The sequence below is a fragment of the Mus pahari genome, chromosome 17 (assembly GCF_900095145.1).
Source record: "Mus pahari chromosome 17, PAHARI_EIJ_v1.1, whole genome shotgun sequence".
NCBI classification, from domain to species: Eukaryota; Metazoa; Chordata; class Mammalia; order Rodentia; family Muridae; genus Mus; species Mus pahari.
Genome location: NC_034606.1, coordinates 16,974,121 through 17,001,598, shown reverse-complemented (window position 1 = coordinate 17,001,598; position 27,478 = coordinate 16,974,121). Strand labels below are relative to the sequence as shown.

The following is a 27,478-nucleotide window of genomic DNA, read 5'->3' as shown; positions in this document are numbered from 1 at the left end:
GCCTCTGCTTCCCAAGTGCTGGGATTAAAGGCGTGCGCCACCACGCCTGGCTCTATTCTTTATTTATAATAGCCCTCTTAGAGTATGTCTACTATCATTATATGTTATTGTTATAGAACATTCTGGGCTTTAAGTGCTCCATGTACAAGAGTGAGACTATAACAAAAATCAGGATAAGCCTCTAAATGTACAAAAATGTGTGAAATCATTGCCACCCAAAAAAGAGTTGATGCGGAACTCAGAGAAATCTCAGTGTGGAATCCATACGATCTGGGCTGTTCTGAGTTATCTACTCAGTACTTGGAAATGGGTCATTTAGCATCCTTTCAGTGTTAGAACATCCCCTAATTCACCTTGTAGCTGCCATTATTTTTCATGCATGAATCTGTTTTTTTTTACTTCATGTCTTCTATTAATTTATTACTCAATAGACAGTGCGTCTATTTTCTGTTGGTTACCCTTTTTATCAAAATGTATAGTGTTATAATCCATGTTGCAGACCTAAGAAGGACAAAAGTCTTCTTACAGTGCAACTGCATTCAAGAGTTTTAGTTACAACATACTTTAAATGCATTACCAGACTTCCCCAAATTAAGGGGAATTTCCGAACCTTATCCTTCACTTCACTAAGAACAAGATAAACCATAGAGAGGAAGAAGTGAAAAGTAAGTGTGGCATGTGAGGTTGCACAGAGGACAAATGCCAGTATGTCTGCAGGACGTGGTCAAGACTAAGGCGTGGGCTCATTGGAAAAACAAGCTGAAATCATGGGGTCTGTTCTAATGCTGCTGCTCATTCAATGAGTTCTACATCAGTGCTTCACTGAGTGCTATGAGAAATAAACATAAATTTGTTCATAGAAAAGTACTCATTGTTTAATTGCAAAGCAATCCTGGGTTAAGGTAAGTTTTATATGTGTGCACTGTTACAAAGTTTGCTATGTAGATGGAGAGCTGATACACCATATTCGAAAAAGGATAGAAAGCAGAAATGATAGATTCTGATACCTAGGAACTTTAGATAAAGGAATTTTCAGTGATAATGTCATAATTGCCATGTGATTGAAGAAGTAAAATTACTATTTAAAATTAATCAAGCAATGCAAAACTTTACTGAGGGAAGCCAATGAGCAGATACCATAACGAATTAAAAAGCATAATTGTTGAAAATTGAAGAAAGCAAATAGGATAATTGACAGATTAGGTAATAATAAAGAGCCTATGAGGAAATCACAATGTGACATTAGAACAGTATTTTAAAATAAATATTCATTTATTTAAATATTTAATTAATTTAATTATCTAATTTGTCTGGATGTTTTGTCTGCATGTTTGCTTGATGACTCAGAGACCAGAAAAGGGTGTAGGATTTCCTGCGTCAGGAGTTGCAGGCAGCTGTGAGACACCATGTGGATGCTAGGAATAGGACCATGGTCTTCTGAAAGAGCAGCCAGAGCTCTTAATTGCTGGCCTAGAGAGAAAGGTTTAAAGAGATTAGCAGGGCAGTTGAAAATATAAAACCAGATAATAAATACTATATGGAAAAGAATGAAATCTTTACATAAGCACAACAAATTATCATCTTAGAAGGAAAAATAGAGAACGGCATGGTTGGTATTTGAGGAGAAAGTAACAGACACTATTTTCCAGGACTCACTGATACAGAATGCATGGATACAAAGTGGCATAAACCACACTAAGGAATATATATCTATATCTATATCTATATCTATATCTATATCTATATCTATATCTATATCTATATATATATATATATATATATATACCCATAAGTATATTATTGAAATCCAAAAGCCATGATCTCTAAGAGGAGCTTTAGACAAAACGTAAATGAGGTACTCAGAAAGGAGAAGTTATGCGACATGCTCTCATTAGCAAAGTGGGAAACCGGAAGCAGGAGGAATATTGGCAAATGAAACCAACCTGGTTTTGCTTGCCACCCACCCAGACAATCTCTAAGGATATAAGAGTAAATAAAGACAGGTTCAGATAAGACCTGGAAAACAACTCTATCACAGGTACCTGTCATTGTCATCTTTATGAATAATTTTAAGATGGTTGTTCTATATCTTTCAGTTTGAAATAATTAACACTGGATGCTCAGAATAATGAGGCTATGGTTTAATATTATCTTAAAAGGTGCCAATGGAAAATGGATAATATGTTTGATTGTACTGAAAAATAGATATTTATGCTCAGTACTTAATTATCAGGAATCTGAAAATGCCAAGCCTCCTGAACATCAGTTCAGCTTCTAAATTAGTAAAACCATGGTAATTATAGTGAGATGAGCGCTAGGTTTACATTTTTTAAATAGTGCCTAATAAATCAATGCCTGGAATACTCAGATGCAGGCATCATTTTTATCTTAAAACTACCACTGTGAAACAGAACAATACTAAGGATATTACAGACCATGGAGAAAATAATGTATAGTAATTTTTACTTTTATTTGTAAACATTAATTACAAAAAATTCCAGAAATGCCCTAAATGTATGCAACATAGTCATCTGGGACAGGGAATGTTGCTCAGTGGGAGAGTGCAAAGGAAGTGCAAGGCTGTAAGTTCCTTCTCTAGCTCAGCAAAACAGAAAATAGAGAGCTAGCCTTCGAATAAGGAGAACCTTAGGCTTGACTTTCAATTTATGACAGGTTTTATATTGCTTACTATTTGTTGCTTGCTTTTCTTTTATTGGAAGACTTTTTTTTTTTTTTTTTTTTGAGACAGGGTTTCTCTGTAGAGCTAGCCCTGGCTGTCCTGGAACTCACTCTGTAGACCAGGGTGGCCTCAAACTCAGAATTCCGCCTGCCTCTGTCTCCCAAGTGCTGGGATTAAAGGCGTGCGCCACCACCACCCGCTGGAAGACATATTTCTACTTTGAATACTTACATATTAGGGCATATCACCCTTTTCCAAATGAATTACCAACTGGAATTTTCTAGGTAAATGGAATAGACAGTTTAACCTATTTGAAGATGAAGTACCCTCTTTATTAAAGGTAGTTACTACAAACTATTAGTGAGACTATTGAAACTTAAGCAATAAACAGGGCATTTCTTCCCAGTAAGACACTTCACTTCTAAAGTATTTTGGCACATGTCTGTAATTCTAAAAAATGATAGGTGAAGTATCAGAAGGATAAAGGCCATTCTCAAATCATCTTCGATGTTAAAACAGTGTCTGAAAGCTTACATCTTCATTCAGATATATGAGGCAGAGAGGGAGAGACACTGGGGATGTCTTATGACACTGACATACCTCCTTTAACAAGGTCACACCTCCTAATCCTTCCCAAACAGTTCTACCAACTGTAGACCAAATATTCAAATGAGCCTATGGAGGCCGTTTTCATTCAAATGACCCTACCATTAGAGTTTTGTCAAATATATAGTGGTTTTTTTTGGCTTGATTTTTTTTTTGGGAAACATTCCTGATCCTGTTATGAATTATGAAAATCAAAAGAACCCCTTGCACTGAATGAATTAATGCTACTTTTGCAATAAAAGCTAACTGCACATTGCAACTCAGAAGGACACTGAATAAATATTTTTATATCATGTGAACATTCTATGAAAAACTATAAACCTTTTTCTTTTCACAGCAATTCCAAGTTGTGTAAATTGAAGTACAAATTGTTTTTTTTTTTTATAGATAGGTTTTTTTTTTTCCTGAAAAGAAATGATGATTTAGATGTTCATGCTTTGGAATGACATCACATGGCCTGTTTTATAAATAGTTATTGTCCTCATTCTCTTTTCTATCCTAAGACATTTTGTAGTCCCCCCTTTATTGTTTCATTTTGTCAGTAACTTTACTCATTTTAAATCATTGCAAGATGTTTATGCTTCTGCATAGTCAAAATCAGATTGTTAGTCTGGGAGTTAAAAATTTTGTGACATTAACTGTGTGTAGACAAAATGGGTGAAGCATCATTTCTCTACCTTATTGTCCATCAATAAACCTTGGACTTGAGAACCTTGTGTTTTTGGTGTTTCATCATTAGACATGCTTCATAACAAGACACATTTATCAATCCAGAAACTATTATGGACCCTCCCCTGTTTGTTTAAACTGTGTTTATCATGTTTCTCTCTTCCTGGTGGTCTTCTTAGGCTTGAAATGTATTCCCACCACCACCACCACCACCACCACCACCACCACCACCACCACCACCACCACAAGCACCAATGCATTAGGTGGCCCTTTCAATGGATTGACCAAACTGTTTCCTCTTTTCATTTCTGTCTACAGTGATTTCTTCCTTATCTCAAACTTGCCAAAACAGGCTCTATTATCCTTTGATTGCTAGTTTTATGTCAGCTTGACATAAAGTATAGTCATCTGATAGGAAGGAATCTCAACTTAGAAAATGACTCCTTAAGATCAAGCTGAGGGCAAGCCCATAGGACAATTAGTGATTTTGTTTGAGAGTCCAGCCATTGTGGATGAGGACCCACCCCTTATCTGTTGTCCAGTGTTCTCGAAGAAAGCAAACTGAGCTAGTCATGAGGAATAAGCCAGTAAGCAGCACCCTTCCATGGCTTCTGCATCAGTTCCTGCCTCCAGGGTTCTGCTTTGTTTGAGTTCCTCTCCTGACTTCCCTGATGACAAATGGTGATAATGAAATATAAGCTAAATAAACCTTTCTCCCTAAGTTGCTTTGGTCATGGTATTTCATCACAGCAGTAGTAAGCCTAACTCGGCACCTTCTTCTGGAAAGGACAGCTCCTTCTTGGCCTTTGGAGTTATAGACCTCCCTCAGAAAGGTCCTTCCCTTTCCTTAGCAACCCTCATTCTATCTCTTTCATGTTATTCTTTCCACACATCATCCTTGTGCCTACATATTTACGTATAGTGAAGCTTGCCATCCTGACTAGCCTGGAAGTGCCAAGGAAGCAAGGACTGTGAGTTCCTATTTTACCTGGATGTAGCCAGGAGCTGGTCAAGTGATATATTGATGATTATCTACAATTGGACTAACTTCAAGTGATAGCTTATAGAACTTACTATGTATTTTTGTTGTTGATGTTGACATATGAAGGAAGTAAAACGTGCTTCATAAGATATTTGAAGAGTTAAGTCAGGCTTTTTAATCAAAGAAAAAAATGCTTTATTGAAAAAAGTTGTGTGCCTTCTCAGGTTTTTTTTTTCTTTCTTTCTTTTTTTTTTTTTTACAGTTAAATACATTTTTGAATCAAACATTTGTCTTAATATAGTTGTTTTGTCTTTAACAATGGAGATGTTATAAAATCTGGCAATGAGATCTCTTTGTTTTATGACTGTTAAAAAGAAAGCACACACATGAACACATATACACATATGCAGGCTCCTTTAACAGATATATTTGTACAGCAATTGACATTCTTTTTGATACCCCGCAGACATATAGTTTGCTCAGTTTTTATATCTGTCTACAGATCCTGCAATTCCTTTAAAAAATTCTTGTTTCAACACATCTTTCCTTGTAGACTATATATATCAGATAGCCTTATTTCGTTGACTAAATTGATTCAAGTATATGCTAGAAAGTAATATTTAATCACAGAATATTTTAGCATATTGGAAAGGTATAAAAAGGAACTTGGCCTTAAAAATGTCAATGTATTTATAATGAGACGGTGCCTCACTTTAGGTTAGATAAACAAAAGTGGAAAGGCCATTGGTTAAATCATGAATAGCGATTTAGCTAATTTAGATCTGATGATTATCCATAAAGATAAAACGAACAGCAGGTGATAATGAGACTAAATGCCCAGTTCTAATGGTAATTAACTGCCTCCCTGTGTGAGTGTATGCGTGTGTGTATGTGTGTGTGTGTTTGTACTAAAGTAAACTTCACGTTAATATGGAACTGAAAATGCCTGTTAATTTAATTTTAATTTTTGAGTGTTGACAATATTGCATTTCTTTCAACTTCTGCCTCATTGCATGAGAGAAGTCAGGTGCATGAGGACGGTTTTAGCACAGAGCATTCATTCCCTTCAAAATTCTGGCTTCCCATTGACTCTTTTCTTCCTTCCAGGAGAGCACACAGCTGCTATAAATGTCGTCAGTGCAGTTTCACAGCTGCTGACACTCAGTCACTATTGGAGCACTTCAACACAGTTCACTGCCAGGAACAGGAAATCACTACTGCTAATGGCGAAGAGGGTGGCCATGCCATACCCACCATCAAAGAAGAGCCCAAAATTGACCTCAAGGTCTACAGTCTGCTAAACCCAGACTCTAAAATGGGAGAAACAGTTCCCGAGAGCATTGTCAAGAGAGAGAAACTTGATGACAAGGAAGGGCTGAAAGATAAAATCTGGACTGAGAATTCAACTGATGACCTTCGTGGTGTGGCTTGGAGAGGGGCAGACATCCTACGGGGTAGTCCATCCTACACTCAAGCAAGCTTAGGGCTCTTGACGCCTGTGTCGAGCTCCCAAGAGCAGACAAAGACTCTGAGGGACAGCCCCAATGTTGAAGCTGCCCACCTGGCACGACCTATGTATGGCTTGGCAGTAGATACCAAGGGCTTCCTGCAAGGGGCTCCTGCTGGCAGCGAGAAGTCTGCATCTCTTACCCAGCAGTATCCTGCCTCCGGAGAGAGCAAGACCAAGGATGAATCCCAGTCGCTGTTACGGGTAGGAAGGTTTCCTTATTTAAAATAATTTATTCTGAACATACATTTTGTAAACTTAGCCTAATGTATTGTGTAGTGACTTTAAATAATCTGTATTGATGCAGTGATATTTTATATTCATGAAGGCCAAAGGAGCAGAGAGTAGCTCTTAGGGGCTTGTGCCTAATACACACATGCAGTCCAAGGTAGGCAATTCCCTATTTGTCTTTGCTCTCAGCTGTGATGAAGGCTGGTTAATCATTCTTGGTGATTATGCAAAACAACAAAGCTGCCTTTGGAGCTGGGAGCTTTCTAATCCCATAGAGATGCTCAGCTGTATTTGAATAATGATCTGACTGCTAAATTTTAAGGTGCTATAATACAGTACACAGTTGATAAGGGAGTTTAGCAGAGATTAAAACAGTAAGAATGGAAACTCCTGGGCGAGATGTTAATCCGGAAAGCAGCATTTCTTAAAACACACACACACACACACACACACCAGTGCCTGTAGTTCAGTTGTTAGGAAGAATGAAAAAAATGAACAAAATCTAAAACTGAATGGTGCACTTAATGCCCAGAGAAGAGCTCCTTGTATTTAATATTCTCAGGGCCTTTTAGGGATGGAAGAAATGGGGTGGGAATGAGATGGCATCTACAGCTAATTAATCTTCACTAGTGTGTTCCTGCAATGTAGACACAGTGCTCTGAAAACTTATTTTATCTTTTGAAACGTCATGAGTTTCCACATGCTGTTTATGTGTCCTGCTCAAGGCAGAGAGCACCCTTCAGCATTTTACCTCAGTGCTGAGAAAGTTTAGTAACTGCTGCATGGTTTTGAAACTATGTCCCTGCACAGAAGGTAGGATCAGAAACCAGCTCACTTTACAAACACACCTGTTTAGGAAATGGAGTTCAGTCTGCCCAGGGCTTTGACCTCTAGGTCAGAGAAGACCCTCTTTGGTGTCTGTGGAGTAGAGCTAAAGAATGTCCCTTGGAGGTGACACAGTTAGTTATGAAAGTCATTACGTTTTCTGACTGATGTTAAGCCCTAGAATTAAGCATTGAATGTAGAAGAGGGGGGTACCTTGTACCATCAAGAAATGAAGCCTTTTTCTTGTCATCTGGCAGGAGCAAATGTTCTCCAAGTAACTTTGGAAAGAAAGCAAACAGTCCTGTATTCTCAAGGAACATGCTCACGTCAGGCCACTTCCATTGTAGAACCATAGGTAGATGAACCTGTATGATATATAGTGTAGCTTTTTTAAAGTACGTCATGATTTTTTTTGAGGGGGGGTGGTCTAAGAGGCCTTCTATGGTTTCTATTTGAGAGGGAGAATGATGTTATCTGTGTTATTGGTGTCCGTTGACACTTAACACTTGGGTGGTCAGTCTCCTTCAGATCACCTGAGCCTCTTCCTGGCTTCCTTGTTCACATCACTGACATTTCTGCTTGGCTCTGAGTTGTTTGGATTTTTTATTTTTTTAACTACTTCCAGTGTGTCAACCTTCCTGCCTCCTTCCACCAAGGACTTGGAATGATAAGTAGTTGATTAAGCAGCAGACTGAAAGCCCTAGCAGTGTTGTGATCAGGCCGAGGAGGATAAAACTTCTCAAAACAATTCCTTCTTTTCAGTTCCTTTACTTCCTTAATTCCCTGACTGCGAGTTTCTATTGCACCATTTCAACTGCCCTTTCACTTCCTCTGCATCAGTTGCTGACGTAGGAGAACCTCAGCACAACTCAGTCTTTAATGAACGCCTCAATCCCTTACCTTGTGATTTATGAGTTTTGAAGTCGGCCATTTACTTCATTTCAGAGTATAGGCACACACACACCTTTTACAGGCTCTCATTCTTCTGTGATGTTAATCGAATGCGAATCTTTAAGATTTATACTTTGTGTTATAATGATTCCTTTGGGGGAATCTCTAATTCTATTAACTATTTGGAATAGAAAGAGTGGGCCGGCTTGGTTCATTGAGCAATATTTGGCTTGATTTCTTAACTGAATTTCAAATTTTTGATCTGTCCTATCTTCATGAGCTTTGAAAGAAACCTAGTCACATTGACAAGTGGAGAAAATTTTGGTTGAGAAATTGAGGAGATTTGTATTCTTGGTGGTGGAATAGGAGATGCTTTATGATCATAGCAAATATACCTTCTGTTCATTCTGGAAGGAAGTGCCCTGCAGAGTATCATTGCCATGTTTACTAAAGGCAAAAATTATGTAGTTCTATTGTGTCATTGTAAAACTCCAAACCAGTATCATCTTTATAAGAGCAGAATAAAAGTATAGAACTGATGGGAGTGAGATGCCGCGTTCTACCTATGTATAGGGAAGAGCATGAACTTTGGAGTTTCTGAAGCAGAGTGGAAGGAGCTGGGAAGTGAGCTTCTCTCCAATGTGTGTGTTTACTTATAGTAACCATAGTAACTCAGGACATGGAAGTCTTTTTTTTTTTTTTTTTTTCATGGCTTGATCAGTACAGCAGCATGCAGCATAGTAAGCTAGTAAATGCTTTTATAAAAATTGCTGTTGTCGAGAGGAAAAAAAAAAAACTTTAAATCATTCTGGCAAGATGTACAGACTGATAGAAAAAGTCAGGTGCAGAAAGGTTGTCCTAGATTTGAGGTCCTAGAATGTGTTGGCTTCACGTAGTTCAGGACTGATAAGAGATGAAAACACTTTCAGTGACTAGGCCAGATGTATTTAGGCTTCTTTCATAAAGCATGTGACTATAATGCTGCTCTCAGGATGGTCGTTCTCCGAGAACCCGTCTTATTTTATTTTATTTTATTTTAATTAATCAATGTTTTTTTTTTTTTTTTAAACTGGGTCTGCTGGTAAAGTTTGCTTTTTTCCTACAAGTATAGAAGGAAGCACTCCAGAGGAGCTTCCTGTTCTTATTTCTTTCATCAGCACCAGCCCCTATTTCCTGTCAGTGTATTTGCTTGTTTTTATTTTTTCCCTTTTGTTGTGTCTAGGTCTAGAACAGTGCTTGCCCTTTGTTTGGGGGCTCTCAGGCCATTTGCTTATGTATGCTCTCATTTCGTGAATGTCCTCCTGTTTTTGCTTTGTTATGAATGGTAAAGACATGTAAAGAGCTCTAAATTATTTATGCCACCTGTGCGGATCACTGAGCTCAGATGGTGACAAAGGACATGTTGGCTTAAAGTTTTCCCTTGTAATTCCCTTTTGAAAAAGTCAGACTTTTTATTGCAGTCAGTATGACTATAATGTCTTTGAGTATTTTGTGAGTTTGAAGGAATAGTAACGATTTTTGGTTAAGTAAAACTTTTGATATATTTTTGATAAAATTTTTTACAATAGTCCACAGTTATATGCACAGTTTGCTTTTTAAATGGAGTGCTCACCAAAGTTTAGTAAATACAAAACCAGTGTTTTTACTTATATTTCAATTTGGCCTCATGAAGAACTTATAAATATTCAACATTACCTATGCCAAATTGGGATAATCAATTAGTTATATGTTTTAAAATCCCTTTTCCCTCCGTATTTAAGTGGTGGATTATGATGCTGACTGGCGCATGCACAACTTTACATCTTTTAATCTGAGCAGTGTATCTATGTATTTACTTTTAGGGAAACAAATAACAAATATAATTGTATTGATCTTTTTTTTTAATTTCTGGTTTATCCTTCTGGATTTTATTCATACACTACAATTTTTTAAAGTTACTTTTTGTGACATAGAAATCGTTCAACAGAAAAGCAAACAGATAGGGAGAGAAAAAAAAAGTTGAACCTTAAATATCACAACGATTTGGCCAGTAACAAATGGAGCTTTAACTGAAGCAAAGGCCCAACCAGAGGAATTCGAATGAATGAGTCTTTAAGAGGAAGCAGGGCAGGCTCCAGCCAATAGTTTGTGGAGAGACAGTGTCCTGGTTGCATTTGTAGACACAAACTCTTCCTTAGGTTTGAGCACTCTATTAGGAACTTCCTTCAGCCCACTAGGGGAAACTGAGCCACAGTGGCATTGATTTGGGGGTCTGTTGCTTCAACATCCTTATCAAAGTGTTGGTTTTTAACATCTACACCCTGCACCGCTTTGGCCTTAGTGGAGACTTTTAGATGTGGGCCTCGGGGAGTTGAGTTCCGTGGCAGGCCACTACCTGCCTGCAGGAAATCCAAACATCTATCTCTGACCCAGGATCTGCTTGCCGCCTTCTTTGCAGCGCTGCTGTGTGGCTTAGTTAATTAATGTTTGTCAGCTCATTCTAGGTCCTAAGATTCAGAGGGCCTGATAAGCGAAAGTAGCCTGATTATTTGCTCATCTTGTAAATGTGATACTGAGGCAGTACAAAGCAGAGGTTCTTTCTCTTTTTCTTTAGCAGTGTTAAATTTATAGCCTAGAGGCTGCTGATTCTGGAGTCCTTTCAGATGCAAAAATGTTCTTTTGGAAGCAGCCATGCAAACAAGCCCCCATGATGAATACCTTAACAACAACTGACATAAGACCTCAGGAACCTTTTTTAAACTAAAGATGATCTCAAGTGAAAAGAGATATTTATTGTTGTGCTTCATATTTAATGAAAACCAAACCATCATACAGGAAATACTGACTTAATGTCTATGTAAATAACCATTTCCCTCAGCATCTTTGAACGTTTTAAACATGTATAGTCTCACAGGAACAGGTGAGGCTCTGTCAGAAGCACACTAATATATTACATGCCTATTGGAAGAATAAAACATAATCCTTACTATTTATTCTATCCAGATATTGTATAATTCTTGTATAATTATCTGCCTGTATTTTGTATTGATGCCTTCCTTGGGGGAGAAAGGGCTGGCAACTGTTGGAAAAATTTATGATATAAACTCAAATTTAGTTTGATTATTCTCAAAAATAAAGCCTAGAAATTGAATTTAGTGCAAGTAATAGCAGGCATGGCCACTTTCATTGTGTTTACTAAGGTAGTTTTTTTTTTTTCTTCTTACTAGTCATTAATATTTTGCAGCAAAATATAAGTTTTTGATGGATATAAAGGAATGGAATTACACATAAACAAGGTTGGATTTATTAGTTTTGCTATTGAGGATTCTAGTAACCTAATTTTATTTTATTTAGCTCCATTGGCTGAAATATGTTTTTTAAAAAAAGTATTCTCTCACACTTAAAACATGCTTGGTTGTAAACTAGACTGTAAAGTCTGGCGTGGATTCCTAGGCCGGGGGAAGCAGATATATCTTCATTCACTGTAGTTGAGATGAAGCGGTTTCATTTACTTCAGTATTTATAATTTCCTGTATGACTACCCTTCGCTTGGCTCCCTCAGTCTCCTCAACCCCTGCTCCTGACTGTAGAGGCGGTAGATACCAGGAGTTCCAAAGGGAACCATTGTTGAGTTTGTTTAGGTGTGTGTGTGTGGGAGAATATACAGGTGACCCACATTTTAGGCATACAGAGAGGTGCACAGCGATTCGGAAGTGTGACAGCCATCAGACATATCCCGATGTGAATCTAGCTTATCTAGCCTTTTCTTCCCCCCAGTAACTATCTAATGGGTAGACTTTAAATTAAAATACCGTACTGAAATAATATGTGATCATGTTGGATTTTGTTACTGTTTTCACCAAAAAAAAAAAAAAAAAAAAAAAAAAAAAAAGTAAAACATTTTCTTCTTCAGTATTTTTTCTCCTCTTTGTTTAAGAGCTTAAAGGTTGTTAAGCAAAGCCTGTTCTGTGATTGGTCTTTCAGTTCTTTACTCAGGGAAGCTTAGCAAGCCAGGGTATCTACCTCAGGATGTGGTATTAGGATGCAGTATTTTCCAGTGAATCTTTAGTCACCTCCTTCCTTCCGTTGGGAGAAACAATGCCATTATAGATGCTGATTTCTAACAGTATCTTTGCAGAAAAATTCTATAACACTTTGTTTTATAGTATATTCTGTGTGGCCAGTGCTGAGAAGTAAGAAAAAGGTGTCTTCATTCTGTTTTTATAATTATAGGACACATAAACTAAATTGAGTGTTTGATATACTTGTCCAAGTTGGGGTAGAAAATGCCTCTCAAATATAATTTGACATGTCAGCTTCCCTCTTTAAAGTAGCAGTTTTTTTAGGTTTTTTTTTTATTTAATTTAGGCATATTAATTGGGAAAATATGGACATTTGCTTACTTCTACTTTCAAGGTTAACCAGAAAATATTAAACAAACATGTTTTGAAATAAAATATACTTAATTTTCCTACATTTAGAAAGTCGTGGAAACTGAGGGGTGTGGGGATACTAGTGATGTCTTTTTACTCTGGCTTTTTGGTAAAGTCAGTAATTTATGTGGAGAAATCATAAATTCCATGACAATATGATATAGTGAATTGCATTCATCTGTAATGTTACATTTCACTTAAAGTTTTGCATTCAAGACTTATTCTTGACTATGCTTTAAAAAAAAAAAAAAAAGGTCTTGGTAGATAAATGACCCGTAAAATAATCTCTTCTCAGAGAATTAACTTCATGAACTTAGCTTATAATCCAATATATCATGAGAGCAGCTCTGTAGCTGTCTAATTGGAATTCTCACTGAAGAAGACAAAAACCTGCAATGCTACTTCAGGAAAAAAAAAAAATCATGCCCAGGAAGGCATTAAAAATGAAGGAACTGTTAAAGCATAGGCAGCTATTTATAATTAATGACTAAGCAATTGAAACTTTAACATTTCAATTTCTATTACCTTTCGGTTAATTTATTAGGGGATTAATGCCATCATATTAATTAATCCAAAATCCTTGAAGTTCAAATTATTTCTGTTCCTTTTATTTAGTTGAGGAAATGAAGGCAGTGGTTTTACTTAGGTTGCCAGAAGTCATTCTGCATGTCATGGCAAAGGTGACATGCTGCCTGGGCTGTCAGATTAGAGTCCCTGTGTAGCCTCTCCTGCCTAACTTTGATTGCTAATAAATGCTTGGGGGACTACACTCTCACTTTCAGGGTGAGTTTGCTTTTCTGCACACCCAGCAACTTATGTGTGTATGAATAATATTGAGAAGCAGAGTTCTGAAGTTTTGCAAGAGTGACACATGTCTGTTACAAGGAAGAGAACTGTACAGAAAATAAAAACCATGATGGCACTCCAATGCACAGGTAATTTTCTGTTCATATTTTGTCATCAGATATATCATTTAGGTACACTCACATATTTATTTTATTGAAACATAGGACTATGTACCCTATCATTCCATAGTTTGCTTTTCAATTTAACAACGTGATGTGGAAGTTTTTACTTGTTCATAAAGGCATGTCACAATATTTGTTTTAAGGCCTTATTATTACAGCTACCTACATCATATGTTTAATGAATTTACTGATGAACATTTAGACTATTTCCAATTTTACTTATAAAGAACACTTAAAAGCTAGGCCTCAACATTCATATCAGTAACACCAGTATTCAAAATGTTGGGGCAGATTAATTCCTATGGAGTTCAAGGACAGCTTGATCTACACAGAAAGTTCTAGGCTAGCCCTAGGCTACAAAGTGGTGAGATTCTGTCTTCAAAACTATCTAGTCAATCACAGAAACATAACAATCATAAAAAGAATTCATAATTCCCCTGTATCTATCACTTTTCATTTCTTTGATATAGTTTTTATATAATTCATAAGTTGTATGAGAAAATATGTCTAATAACTAATAATATTTTGCTCACTGTTTTTTAAAATGGTCCCTTTTCATACAGAAATTCCAGTCATAATAAGCATGGAGAATAATATGCAGTAAATCCTTAGGGATAGGCTGCTGACTCATAAATGGAGCATTAAGGGAGATAAAAAGAATAGAGAGAACAACTAATAATTTCAGATATCAATTTCTTAATGTCTTTATGAACATACACACATATACTCCCTAGATGTATCTTAAGTATAGTTTATAGATTAGTTATTAGACATGCTTAGTTTTAATCTTAGTCAAAATTTATATGTGTCATTCATGTAGAAACAGTCCCTGTAGATTAGCTTATCTGTGTGTGTATAACTTTCTCTCTCTCTCTCTCTCTCTCTCTCTCTCTCTCTCTCTCTCTCTCTCTCTCTCTCTGTGTGTGTGTGTGTGTGTCTCCCTTATACCAATTTTGGTGAATCTTGTTTTCCTTAGATACAGTTCGAGTGTATCTATGGACAACTGTGTGGACTTTGAAGGCATAAGAAGACAGAACTCTAGTTTGGTTCTTTGAAAGATGTCTATCTTTACTGTCTCATCAGGTTTATACTTCTATTCCATAACAAATTATTTCTGTTATGAGAGTATCAGAATACCTGAGTTGAGGTGTACCTGCATTTGTGGCTTCAGGATATGCACATCACATCATTGGGTTTTATTTACAGGTGAATACTAACTCATGATACTAATTTTCATGCAGTTTGTTAAGATGGACTTTGTCAATTTCCTGTTGAAACTTAAAACATTCTGATGAGTGATTTAATCAAAGGTCGACATAGTTATAAGACACAAACCTTATATTTAAGCTTAATAAATCTGAAGAGAGATTAGTTTATCTGAAATACAAATTGAAATATGGCTTTCATTTAGTAGCTGAAAAGTCATAAGGCATCAATATCCGTCACAATCTGATACATGAAAAAAATACATTGTTTACGCTTAACATATGAAACAAAAGAATGCTTCTATGTAAATAATCATGTTGCATAAAAGTCAGGCAATTAGAAGCTGCTCTATGATTCCAGGGTCAGGGGAGGGGGACAGAAATATACACAAATATATGAAATAAAGTGGCCCTGGTGGCAAAATGACAGGAAGAAAATTTGTGTCTTTAGTTGCTGGTATTGAGCACTGATGCCTGTTTTGTTCTCTGTCAGATGTACTGATCAGAATTTTGGATGAGGGAACTAATTTTAGTAGGTGGGGTGCAAATTTCTTAAGAGTCCACGAATAGACTCTAATCCCAGCTGTTTCATTGCAAATATAAAAATAAAATTGGCTGTGAATCACTCAAACTCTGTTTAATGGGTGTGAATAATTCTGTTTCATCCCACTGAAATCTCGAAACTATAAACCTATCTTAGTTCTTTATGTTCTTTCAGAGTTCATATCTCATTATTCGGAGATGACCTATTTGAAGTATGGGTGGTCATAATGAAAGGGGCCATATTTCTAATTAGCCCCTGTGGTTTTCAGCATTGCTGGTAGCCTCTAGCTTGAGGGTAAGAGTAGAGATGAAATTGGTGTATCCTGATAGGAGGAGAGATGGGGAGGAAGTTGGGGAGATAGTGAAAGGTGACATTTTAATTTGGATACATTATGAAAAAGAAAGTTATATAAAAAATTTATTCTCAATAAAAGAAAAAAGATAAAAGAAAAAGAATAAATATTAAAATCTCCTTTTTAATTCTATTTAGCATAGTAATTGCAATAATTGTGTGAGTGCATCAAAAAAAGAAAAGAAATGAAAAGAAACATATCTAAGGGATAATTGAGAATGCCACGTCTTTTAGAGAACAGATGGAGTAAAGGGAGTTCAAATGACTTGATTTTCACTTAATTGTTGAGAACTTGTAAGCCTAGTTTGTACAAAATATCCTAGAAACACTTGCAACATAGGCAGACAAGTTGTAGATACAAGGGTTTTGACTTGCTTATAGACTCTGAGGAGAGATAATATTCAGTAGATGGGTTCAGTAGCTCAGCACAAAAGGCAGATGTGAGGTCTCCTGGAGTAAATCTAAGTGTGGTTTAGAGGACCTTTAAATTTTTTATTTATTAGAGAATTTCTCCACTTTCCTTTCCTCCCTGCAATCTTCCCTATGTACTCCATTCTGTTTTGCCTTATGAAATCACTACCTTTTATTCTTTATTTGTTAGTAATACATGTGCTTGTGCTTGTGTGTGGGGGGGCATGTGTGCACACTAAAATATATAAATACAATTTGCACAGTCAATTTAGGGTTACTTGAATGTCTATGATATTATTTCAGGACTACTTTTAATAATGTCTACTTAGTGCACTCATTAAATGAAGAGTCTGTGAAGTTGGGTGTTTATCCTTTGGGTATTGAAAAGTAGTCTTTGGGATACATGAAGAACAATCAAAGAGAAGAAATCTTAACAAATTAAATACAACCAGAGTTTTGTGACTCCAACTAAAAGTAATGTGTGAACCCCACCTTTAGGGATGGATGCTGTTTTGACATTTTCACGTTTAAACTCCACTGTGTATGCCTAAGTTTTTTCCTAGTTAATAGAGTTCAGAAACACCACAGGGACATGTACACTCATGTTCCTGCTACATGCTAACCCAAAAGAAAAGTTAAGTAAGGATCTTTAGAGAAGAAGTGGGATATTAAAGTATACCATAAACAAAAATAACATTTTTACTTGTGTGAATAAATGTAAAAGAACATACACAATCTTTTTTATAGTCATTTAAGATATCTGCCATATGTACTTTGCCTACTTGATTGATACACTGTATACAAGAACTGTCATAATTATTTTCCTAGGTTATTGTTCTTATTTACTGATTATTTCTTTTAGATTTGACCTATTGTATGTCTCATTTGATGTGTTGTCACTGAGAAGAAAGACAAATGCTTGGTTCTGACATGTCACCTGTTGTTTAATGGCTAAAACTGTTACATATCATAATACTGAATTACATTAAGTCATTTTAAAAGCATTCTACTTCCTTCTTTGTTTAAATTCCAGCAATCCCTAGGATATTCACAGGGTGGTTAATGGACGTCTTGATTAAAATCTTCCAAGCTTTAAGGCTTTTATTCTTGTAAACAAGAGGGATCTGAGACATTGGGCTCATTATGTCTTTTTATTAGCCTATTTACCCATTTAATGTTAACAAAAAAAGTCAAGTTTTTTTCTTTAGTTTTGTTGTAATAAATACAAATTAATGCCTTTAAAAAAGTCGAGCACACGCCATTGTGTGATGATCACAGAATTTATGGTATTTCTTCAAAAAAATTCTCTGAAGACATATTCTAATTATTTTAAAACTAAATGAGCTGCCTTGGGTGTACCAATTTTCCATGATTTACAATAGGTCTTTTAAGTTTTATATCTAGACTGCTTTTAAGTGGCTCTTTCAAAATATGCAGGACTATGAACCCCACACACTGATGTATTCAACCTGTACTTGCTTCGTAATATCTAGCCAAGCTATAAGTAGACAAAGTCTTTGTACAATTAATAGATGTTGTGGACTCAAGTTTATATTTGGGCTCAGCAGCATAGATTCCATGACCAGTTCAAACACATTCTACCTTTTTAGGGCTGGATACTACCACATGACATTTTGAGATGCACTCAAACTTTCTGGCCTTTCTAGTTTTAACTAACAACATGGAGGTTTTAATTATGCAGTGGAGTAAAAAGAGCTCCTTGAACTGTCTGGTCCTTACCAATTTTATGTTTCACTTAATGCTGGGTTTTGTCTGTTTTTTGGGGCATGAAATGAAAGCCTATTTAGGTAAATATGTATGTGTGCGATGAATGTATGTATATGTATGTGAGTATGTGATTGTGTGTGTGTGTGTGTGTGTGTGTGTGTGTGTGTCTAAGAGTCTCCTCTGAAAGCAAGGGGCTTATTTTATTTTGATGAATATGAGATACAGTGGAGCACAGTTATGAAAGTGCAAGTACTTGCTCTTATGTTGTAGATATTTTAGAACTTTTCTCCTGTCACATCTTTGAGTACTTGAGTGCTCACATGATGTGCCATGTTTATATTTGTGCTTCATGCCAGCTCTGTTATCCTTGCCCCCCCCTTAAGTTTAGAATCAACCAGTTATTAATTGAATAAAATTGGGATGTCCATATGCATAATTCAAAATGTAGAAAGCCAGTTTTAAATTTTATTTGTGTGTGTGTGTGTGTGTGTGTGTGTGTGTGTATGTGTGTATGTATGTGCGTGTGTGTTTAAGTCTGTAGTGTTAATAAGGAAGATAAAAGAAACTTCTGCACACTACATAGATCCAGGATCAAATTCAGGCGAACAGCATTGAAAGTAAGTTCCCTTGTCCATTAAGCCACTACACTGGACCACATTTTAATTACTGTGCAAGGCTGATCATACTGACTGTATAATTTTTCTATTTGTTTATAATTGTAAATTGAATTATATTTTAATATTTCTTAAGACTGAATGATTAACAAATAACGTATGTGGATTCTTTTCAATAATATACTATTTTAATATGTTACTAAGGAATAAGAAATAAAAAGGTTATTATAGTGATCCTGAGATCACATAAAAACACATATTATTTGGGTTTTAACAGAAGGCTTTTAAGTTGGAATTTTTTTCTTTTTCTGGTGAAGCAGAACTCTTAGTGTTCACAGTTTTGATACTGGAATGCAGAGAAGCAATGTTTAGGCTTTAAAAAGATGCAATGAGTCCTAAAAGATTTGTTCTTTTGAAAAATTATTCAAAATTCATTCTCCTCATACTGTATAACTTATATTATATAAAGAAAGCTCAGGACCTAGGGATGACTTTCCTGGAAAACTGGACATAGCCCAAGTGTTAGAGCCTGAGTCTGACTGAGTCCTTGTTACCCATGTGAAAAGCCAATGCACCTTGCATTTCCAATTAGAGATGTGGCTCACTCACCAGCCACTGTTGCCAAACTGAAAGGTGAACCCAGACACAATGAGAGTCTTTCTCAAGAAATGAGGTGGGGAGTGATTGAAGAAGGTACCAGATGTCAACTCAGGTCTCTTCATACTCTCATAGATGTACACATATGTAACCAGATACATACATATAGATTAATAGATTATATCCACATGGGAACATGCATGTACACTCTCATTCTCTCTCTCTCTCTCTCTCTCTCTCTCTCTCTCTCTCTCTCTCTCTCTCTCACACACACACACACACACACACACACACACACATTCATATATACACAATCTAGATTTCACTTTTGTTGAATTTAATCAACCTGTATCATAGCTATATTATTAATTTATCCAAGATATGTTTATGTCTGTTGAACCTAAAATGTGTAGGGAGAATCATGATTCTTCTGACACTTCCTGCCTAAGGAAGGAAACCATGGCACAATGCTAGTCTCATGGTAGGTACAGATCTGCATGGGGCTGTTTATCTTAATCATTTACAGATCAATTAGAATCTAAGACTTATAGTAAAGAAAGTAAGACAAACCTAGAAAGATTTCAAGAGTTTTCCTGAACTCTAGAATGCATCCATACTGAAAAAAAAAAAAAAAAAAAAAACAGCCTCATTATCCTAATGCCTTTGCCTAGATGAGATGAATAAATGTACCTGTTTGCTGAACTGGGAACCCTATAGGCTGCATCCTTCCACCCTGATCAAATTCTAAAAACGTTGTGGAGAAAGGAGTTAGATACATGGATATAAAGTTGGCAAATTATTATATTATGCTTTTTTACTCCTCATGCTGTTCTGTGGCCGTATTTATAGCCTTTCTCTGGTATTATGTTCACTTCCTATCATTATTGGAATCTGTGTCGAGAGTCTAGATTTATGAAAAATTAACCAGTTCAAGAAAGCCTTTTGCTAAGATCTATCTTACGCAGTTATTTTCATTTAGGTGGTTTACAGGGTTGATAATTCCTTCCATCATTTAAACATCATGTAGTAAAAGTCATTTTCAGGAAATGGAACTCCACTTCGTTACTTTCTTCACTTAAAGGCTAATCTGATTAGCTTTCAAACATTTTTTGTTCTTCTCCTTCTGCACTTGAACTATGCCTATGGAAGGCATATGGATTTAAATGGTGTATTGCCATCTGCTGATAAGGGAAAGTGAGCTGCTAAATCAGACTGGCAGGCAAGTCTATTTCAGTAGATGCTATTTCAATCTGGAATGCTGTAGGAAGTCTTGGAGTATTTTAATCAGGATTATATTGATGTGTACTCCCACAGCAAGTATAGTTGTTGATGTAGTCGAAGTTGTAGAATCCTTAGGTTCTTATGTCTACAGAAAGCTGTGGAACCCTATGAAATTTCAATTCCATTAACTATGGTGGGTTTCCCACCCCCCTAAAATCTTTCTGTGGCATTTTTTTTTTTTTAAAAAAAAATAGCAATGAAACATTTTCTTTTTCCAGAAAGTAAAACATGTAAGATAAACCTTTTCAGATAAATGAACTAAAACTAAAGAAAAAAATTGCTCTTTTCCCATGATGTTCTTTTGTTGAATATTTTAATGACCTACTGTATTTTGCAAATTCAATAGCTTTGTGGAGTTTAGAGAAGAGTAAAGGAGATTCCATTAGGGTTGCTAAATGCTGATCTGTAACAATGAGAAGGAAGGGGAGCAGTTGGTCCTTTGAGCAACAGCATGAAGCTAGGCACTTGTAACTTAATTCTAACATGCGGCTAAGTTTAAGGTCTCAAAAAGGGGCACTCCTGGTTGAAGTCTCTATCAAACACTCAAACCCCACAGCCCTTTGATCTAGTTATCATGTCTACTCTGAGTACTTGCTGCAGTAAGAAAGAGGGCCAGGATGCCTCTCTTGCCTTTCCAAGGCCACACAACAGGAAGTGCAGGCACTCACACCAGCTTTGCAGATTGTGTATAACTGTGGCTCCTCCACCCAGCTCAGGAAGTGTCTGTCACTTCTTGGTCATTGGTAGCAAGTGGTGTGTTACTGGACAGTGCTACTTGTCCCAGGCTAGTGGAAGATTTTTATGTCACTTGGAAGTTTTAAGTCCCTTTCTCATGTTTATTCCAAATTTCAGTTCCCACATTTGCTTTCTATGGTTTAGATGCACAGGGAGACTTGGGGCGGAGGGTTTTTTATTCATTCTTACACTTGTAACTTGGCAATCTTTCATTATACATAGTGTCAAAATGTTTTGTTCCCAGACCCTTCTTGGCCTATTTCCTAGAAAAGGAACTTCTTTGGAAAAAAAAAAAAATCTATGTACCTGCATGTGTGGGCACATAGTGCCAGATTGCTCTACTGAGTCCAATGTCAGCCATTGATTAGAAAAGCCAAGGTGTCCATTCAGAATTTTGTTAGGTCGCCAAAGCTAAGCAAGGAAGATAGAGACAGGAAATTAACATGTGGAAAAAATATGTCTGTAACTAGAAACTGTTATGCTGAGTATCAATGTCCAATTGATGTATTATTCCCTTGATAGCAGTTATTAGAACCACTAATTTTCAACATGTGGCGAATCTTTTTGTCCATCCATTTCTGAACTTGGAGCAAGCACATCTTAGCTGTCAGTGATACATGCAATTTGGTAGTGACAACCAGACTTTTCTTTCAGAGGAGTTAACTGCTAAAACCATTAAAAATACTAAGAAAAAAAAATACATTCTTTAAGATGAGTTAAGGTATCCTCAGTGATGTAGGATAACTCTGGCACAAAAATGTGACAGAGATATGAGTTGTAAAGGAGTGATTCCCTCAGAGGTGAAGCAGGGCTGTCTTAGCATCTTGAGTTAATTTTTCAGTATATGTCTTTTCATTCACAAAACTATTTTGATGAAGGTATAGGAAGCGATTCAATTTTGATTACTTAAATTTTGGAAAAAGTGTTTATAACAAAACATTTTTAGAAAGCAGAGCTATATGGTGGTTCCAGATTATTAACCCTTTCATGGGCGTCATGTAGCTTTCCAGAGTGTGTGAAGACACACGTGCCATGGCTCACTGCAGGGACAATGTCAGTATCTTGAAAAATGAGTACTGAAGTGATGGCATTCTGGTTCCTTCTCTCCATTTCCCTGATTTCTGGAACATGGTATCTTCTACATTTCTTCGGGACATAAAAATGTCATCTGTCCCCTCAAGAAAAGAGGAAAAAAAAAAAAAAAACACAACAGAATCCTCAATCACTTAAGTGCCACACAGCTTGGGCTTATTTTGGGGTCTATGGTTAGTCAGACGGGTGACTTCATGATGTAACCAAACCATCTGTCTGAAGTATTTGTCAAGGATTCTCTGTTTGATGGAAGTTTGCCCATTATCTTCTAAGCCCTTAAGTCGGTGGGCACCATTAGCTGGAATCTCATATTCTCCACACCAGCACTCCTTACCCCAAGTAAGTACATATACATATACTAAGATAAATGATGCTTTGGGTAAACACGTATGTCCACAGTTCGGTTCTAGCTTGCTTTCAAACATTTGAAAAGTAAAAGTGCATGACTATGCAGGTAGCATAACACAGACAGAGCATAGAAATTCTTTCCCTTACATTTTTAAGAAAATGGTTAGTAATTCTTATAGTTCAGTGAGATAAGACATGTTGACTTTAAGGAAAATCAGAATTATGGTGCATGGCGTTACTTATTTCTTTATACTGTTATTTTAAATGCACCACATACCTCAGTTGCTAGAGCAATTAATAAAGTTCTATCAGAGGTATATGGCTCTTTTTCATAGAATTACTGTCTCAAACAGGGCACAGGGCACTTTGGAAAGACAAACTTCTACATTTTCACCAAATTGTAGATATTGAGTTCATCTGGTAGATTAAAGAGTTACTACATAGTGCTTCAGGGAGCATGCTATTATACATGTGGAAATACAGGCTTTTCAAATGAAAAAAAAAAAAAAAGCAAAACAGGAAACTCCCCATGTATTTAGTAATTAACTTAGAAAAATATGATCATTTTCCCCCAAAGCAACCAATAAGAAACCCATACTACTGTATTTATGACTAGTGTCTCTGTAGGAAAAAGCACTTTTTGTGCTAATTTCTTCAGTTTTAGACGCTATGTATGCTGTCAGCCTTCACCAACAGAATATGGAGTTGGAATTTTGCAAATAGTTTTGAATTTCCTTGACAGCTAACTTGCCAAGTGCTGGTGTTGGAAACCAAGGACACGTGAGAGCTGTTTGAACTTATAAAGCAAAAGCACCTGTCACCCGAGGCAGTCGGTCCTCGCCCAGAAAGCAGTTCACAGTGATCTGTGTTGGTGAGCCTCTTTGCCAGCAGAAGTCCCTGTTTTACACCAGAGGGTCAGAAATCTGCATAAAGATTCAGCATCATAGCTTCACATTCAGCTGCACTCAGATGAAGCTCTTCTTAAATTATACAGAGAAATTAGGGGTTCCAGTGTGCCCCATGATCCCCTGTCCCCAGGGCAAATGGCTTGTTAAAGTAACTAGTCTTCATATACTTGTCTTTTTTTTTTTTTTTTTATAAGCTCAGATGTTTACTGTAGACTCCTGTTAATACAGAATATTAAGATATATTTGATATTCTCTGGTCTTCTCTTCAACATTAAGAGTATTTGCTGATAAAGGCAAGCCATTGGAATTATTATTTTTTTAACCATTGGGTCCCATGGTGATCACGGAAGTATCTTTTCTTAAAAGAAGGACAAATGCAGGGGACCTGTGAATTTTTATAAGGTGCTGTCCCACACTCACAACTGTCATTGACTGTTGTCCTTGCTATTGATTCTCCTTCCAGTAATTTAGTGTGTGTGTGTGTGTGTGTGTGTGTGTGTGTATGTGTGTGTGTGTATATATATATATATATATTTGCAAAATCATTTATACCAAACAAATAGAAAATGTTCACATCAGAAAAGAGTAAATAACTAGATAGATAGATAGATTGCTTGATAAATAGTTAGAGAAGTACTTAATACAGGATTAAAAATAATTTGTGACAGCCACAGCATATGTGTATGCATATACATACATGTGTCCATATGCATATGAAATCCAGGGATGAAACCCAGGTATTATTTCTAAGTCACTTTTCATCTTGTTTTGTTTGTTTTAATTTTGTTTGTTGTTTGTGTTATTTTGTAACTTTGTCTCTTTAACCTAGAGGAAACAGAACAGAGGATTCTAGCTGTCTGGGCATACATAGGAACCCCTGTCTCCGCTTCCCCAGTGCTATAAGTACACGTGGGTTTCCATGCTTACTTGTTGAGTCGGTTCTGGGAATTGAACTTACATTCTGCTTGTGTGGCAAACCCTTTCCCTAACGTCCCATCCTCCATGTCCCCTTTTCCTTTCTTGCTTCTAGCATGCATAGCTGAAGTGCCTTTTTCAATCACTCACTGTGTAGAGTGTAATTCAGCACAAATTACTGAACACGGAAACTTTCCTTGGCATTTTCTGGCTAAGTTCATAAATGGCGGTGACCACAGCCTTCTCCCAAGAATGAGCAGTGCCTGGGTTCCATCTGCTTCTTTGGAAGATTTGGAGGGTAGAAGCAGGAATGTAACTAAAAAGGAAACTGCCCTGCACTCTCTGTGCTTTGATGAACAAGTCCAGAGACTCCGTGTGTTTTACCTCTGGCAATGTTAACTAAACTCAAGATAGCATCCATTTCTCAGGGGCGGTGAACACTCCAGCAATACCCATCATCATTGCATGACTTATCATATCTCCTATTACCTCAGCTGGAGTTTAAGTGTTATGACAGCTAGGGGAATTAAGGGAGTCGAGGAGAAGCTTAGGAGGACCTGTGACTACAAGTTAAGTCAGGGGGTTTGCTCCCATAGAAGTTTATGTTGTTAAATTTGTACAGCGAGTTTGATGAATTAAGACATTCCATTGTAAACTAACAAACAAAAGGTGTATTATTTTCCTTAAGTTTCTATGAGCTAGTCCCCCATCATTTAACTTTTACATATTCAAAAGAAGAGATGAAACATTATAAAGTTTTCATCTCCCCATCCCTCCTCCTCCTAACTAAAGCAGTGATGTAGTGACCAGGGGAAGAGATATTCATATAATATAATGGTTTGAGCTCAGCTCTCTGGCTGCAATCCATTCAATCTTGACAAATATCTGAGCTAAGTACTTTGTAAGGGGGATAGCCTTTTGTTCAGGGTGTGTGAGAAATCCTGCTGAACCAGGTTGGCTACAGAAACTAGTATCAAATTGCTTTGCTCAGAGTGGTGAATAAGAAGGTGTAGCCAACAGAAAAGTGAGGGCATTTTTTTTTTTTTTTTCCTTTAGTCTTTCTGAGCGCACCCTCACCTGGCACTTGTAAAGGACTCTTGAAGAGATTCTTTTCCTAGTTCGTTTATTGACAAATATTTGGAGTGTACATTGCTTTTGAATTTTGTCTGTTCCTTAGAAATTTTCCAGTTACCACTGGATAAATCAATACAGTTAACACGTTTTAGTTTTGTATTTTTTTGACTCGATGTTTGTTTTGTACTTGTTGAGGCTGGTTGCTTTGCATTTAATCCACTTAGTCATAGCTTTTGCCTTAGGGGATCAGCAACCTTTCATGCAAATCCTAGTCAATATAATAAAATTAATGGAGAAAAAGCATGTATCTACCCACTCCATTCATATACATAGACAGGCTCATATATTCATATATGCATGTGTGGGTGCATATACACATTCTTACAAACCATATTCTTTCCTTCACTGCTTATGTCTAAATTATACTAGAAAGTGGGAAACTTTTGTGTCCCAATACTTGGATATAGTGAGTGCCCCTGCTTAAATTTAGCAAGTATATTAATTGTTTGGACATAGAACAAGTATTTTTATATTAGTACAGTACCTTCTACTTGAAAATTGGAGAACATTCCAAATGACATACATCTTAATTTGTCAGAACATTGTTTTAACCAAGTGATAGTCCTAAGATAACAAAAAAGGTTTTATTCCTTTTAAATACAATACAGTGCAACATTGTTTAAGTTATTATTTTTTCTTTTTTCATTGTTTCTCCCTCCCTGGCAAGCACACTGATCATTGTATAGACCTGAACTACTATTCAGTTTGAAGAAAGAGAATTAATCATGATAACTATAATTAGAGATTTGTATCATGTGTCAAACTAACAAGTTTTATTTTTAATGTGAAAAATTTAACAGTATTTTTAAAAACCTAGGATAAGATAGTCAATAGATATTTTCTTAATTCATGCAATAATCAGATTTTTTAAAAGTAAAAACATTTGAGAATTGAACATGTAGCACCCTATATTTCTACTTCACCCAGTACTTTTAATTGCCACAACTAAAGTAGCATTCGTTTACCCCAGTTGATCTATTTAAAAGATCATGGTGGAACTTCCCAGGCCTGCCATCTTAGAGACTTGAAAGTACAGCAGCCTTTTGCTGGATGTGTTTGCACTATTTTAGTCTCACCATATTATCATTGTTTCTTACTCTTGGGGCATTTATCCAGCAACATAGATATTTGAGTGTTTGTACCTAAGTTTTTAAATCTGTATGGTTATGTTGGGCAAGACTTGCCAGTAAATGATGGCTTGGGTTTCCTTCACTGTTGTGGTTTAAGGGGGTACCCGTTGGTTGTTTGCTTGTATAAGCAATTGAACATGTTCTCTTTTTAAAAAGATCCATTTTTCCCTCTGACTGCTACAATCCTCCCCTACCCCCAGATTTCCTAAACTCCAGGGGAAAGGGACCCAATGGAGACTCTTAATTTAGACTCTCTCATAGCCTAACGTTTAGTTGTGGATCTCTGCATGTGCTCCCATCTGCTCTCAGAGGAAGCCTCTCTGATGATATCTGGACAGGATACCAATCTATGAGTAGAGCAGAATAATGGGAGACTGTGCTTAGTTTGCACTGTATATGAAAGAAATCTATTTTCAAAAAAAGAGAAAATATTTTTTAACATTGTAGTTTTAGTGATGTATTAATATGGATGGCCACATGGTTAATACATTTAATTATATTTTGTTTATTCTGTTTACTCTAGGAACATATACTTGATCCTTTAGACTTTATTCAATTTATCAACCTAATCAATGGCCACCAAAGGGAACATTTTCTTTGCATTATTTCATAGTGTTGGGTACTCTTCTTTTGACATATCTCAATGTTGAACATTTTGTTGATAGTAGAGTCTGGCAACATTTAACAGGGAAAAATACTATTAAGGAAAATGAG

General features: G+C 36.4%; 1 protein-coding gene across 9 annotated transcripts in view; it reads left to right on the top strand.

The window, feature by feature from the left end:
- The window catches only part of Trps1 (transcriptional repressor GATA binding 1), a 241,250-nt gene that overhangs the window by 62,090 nt on the left and 151,682 nt on the right, over positions 1-27,478 (top strand). For all 9 annotated transcript variants that reach the window (XM_021216717.2, XM_021216718.2, XM_029547810.1 and 6 more), the window contains one exon: positions 6,045-6,648. In XM_021216717.2, the coding sequence (XP_021072376.1) occupies positions 6,045-6,648 (604 nt within the window). The remainder of the gene's footprint in view (positions 1-6,044; positions 6,649-27,478) is intronic.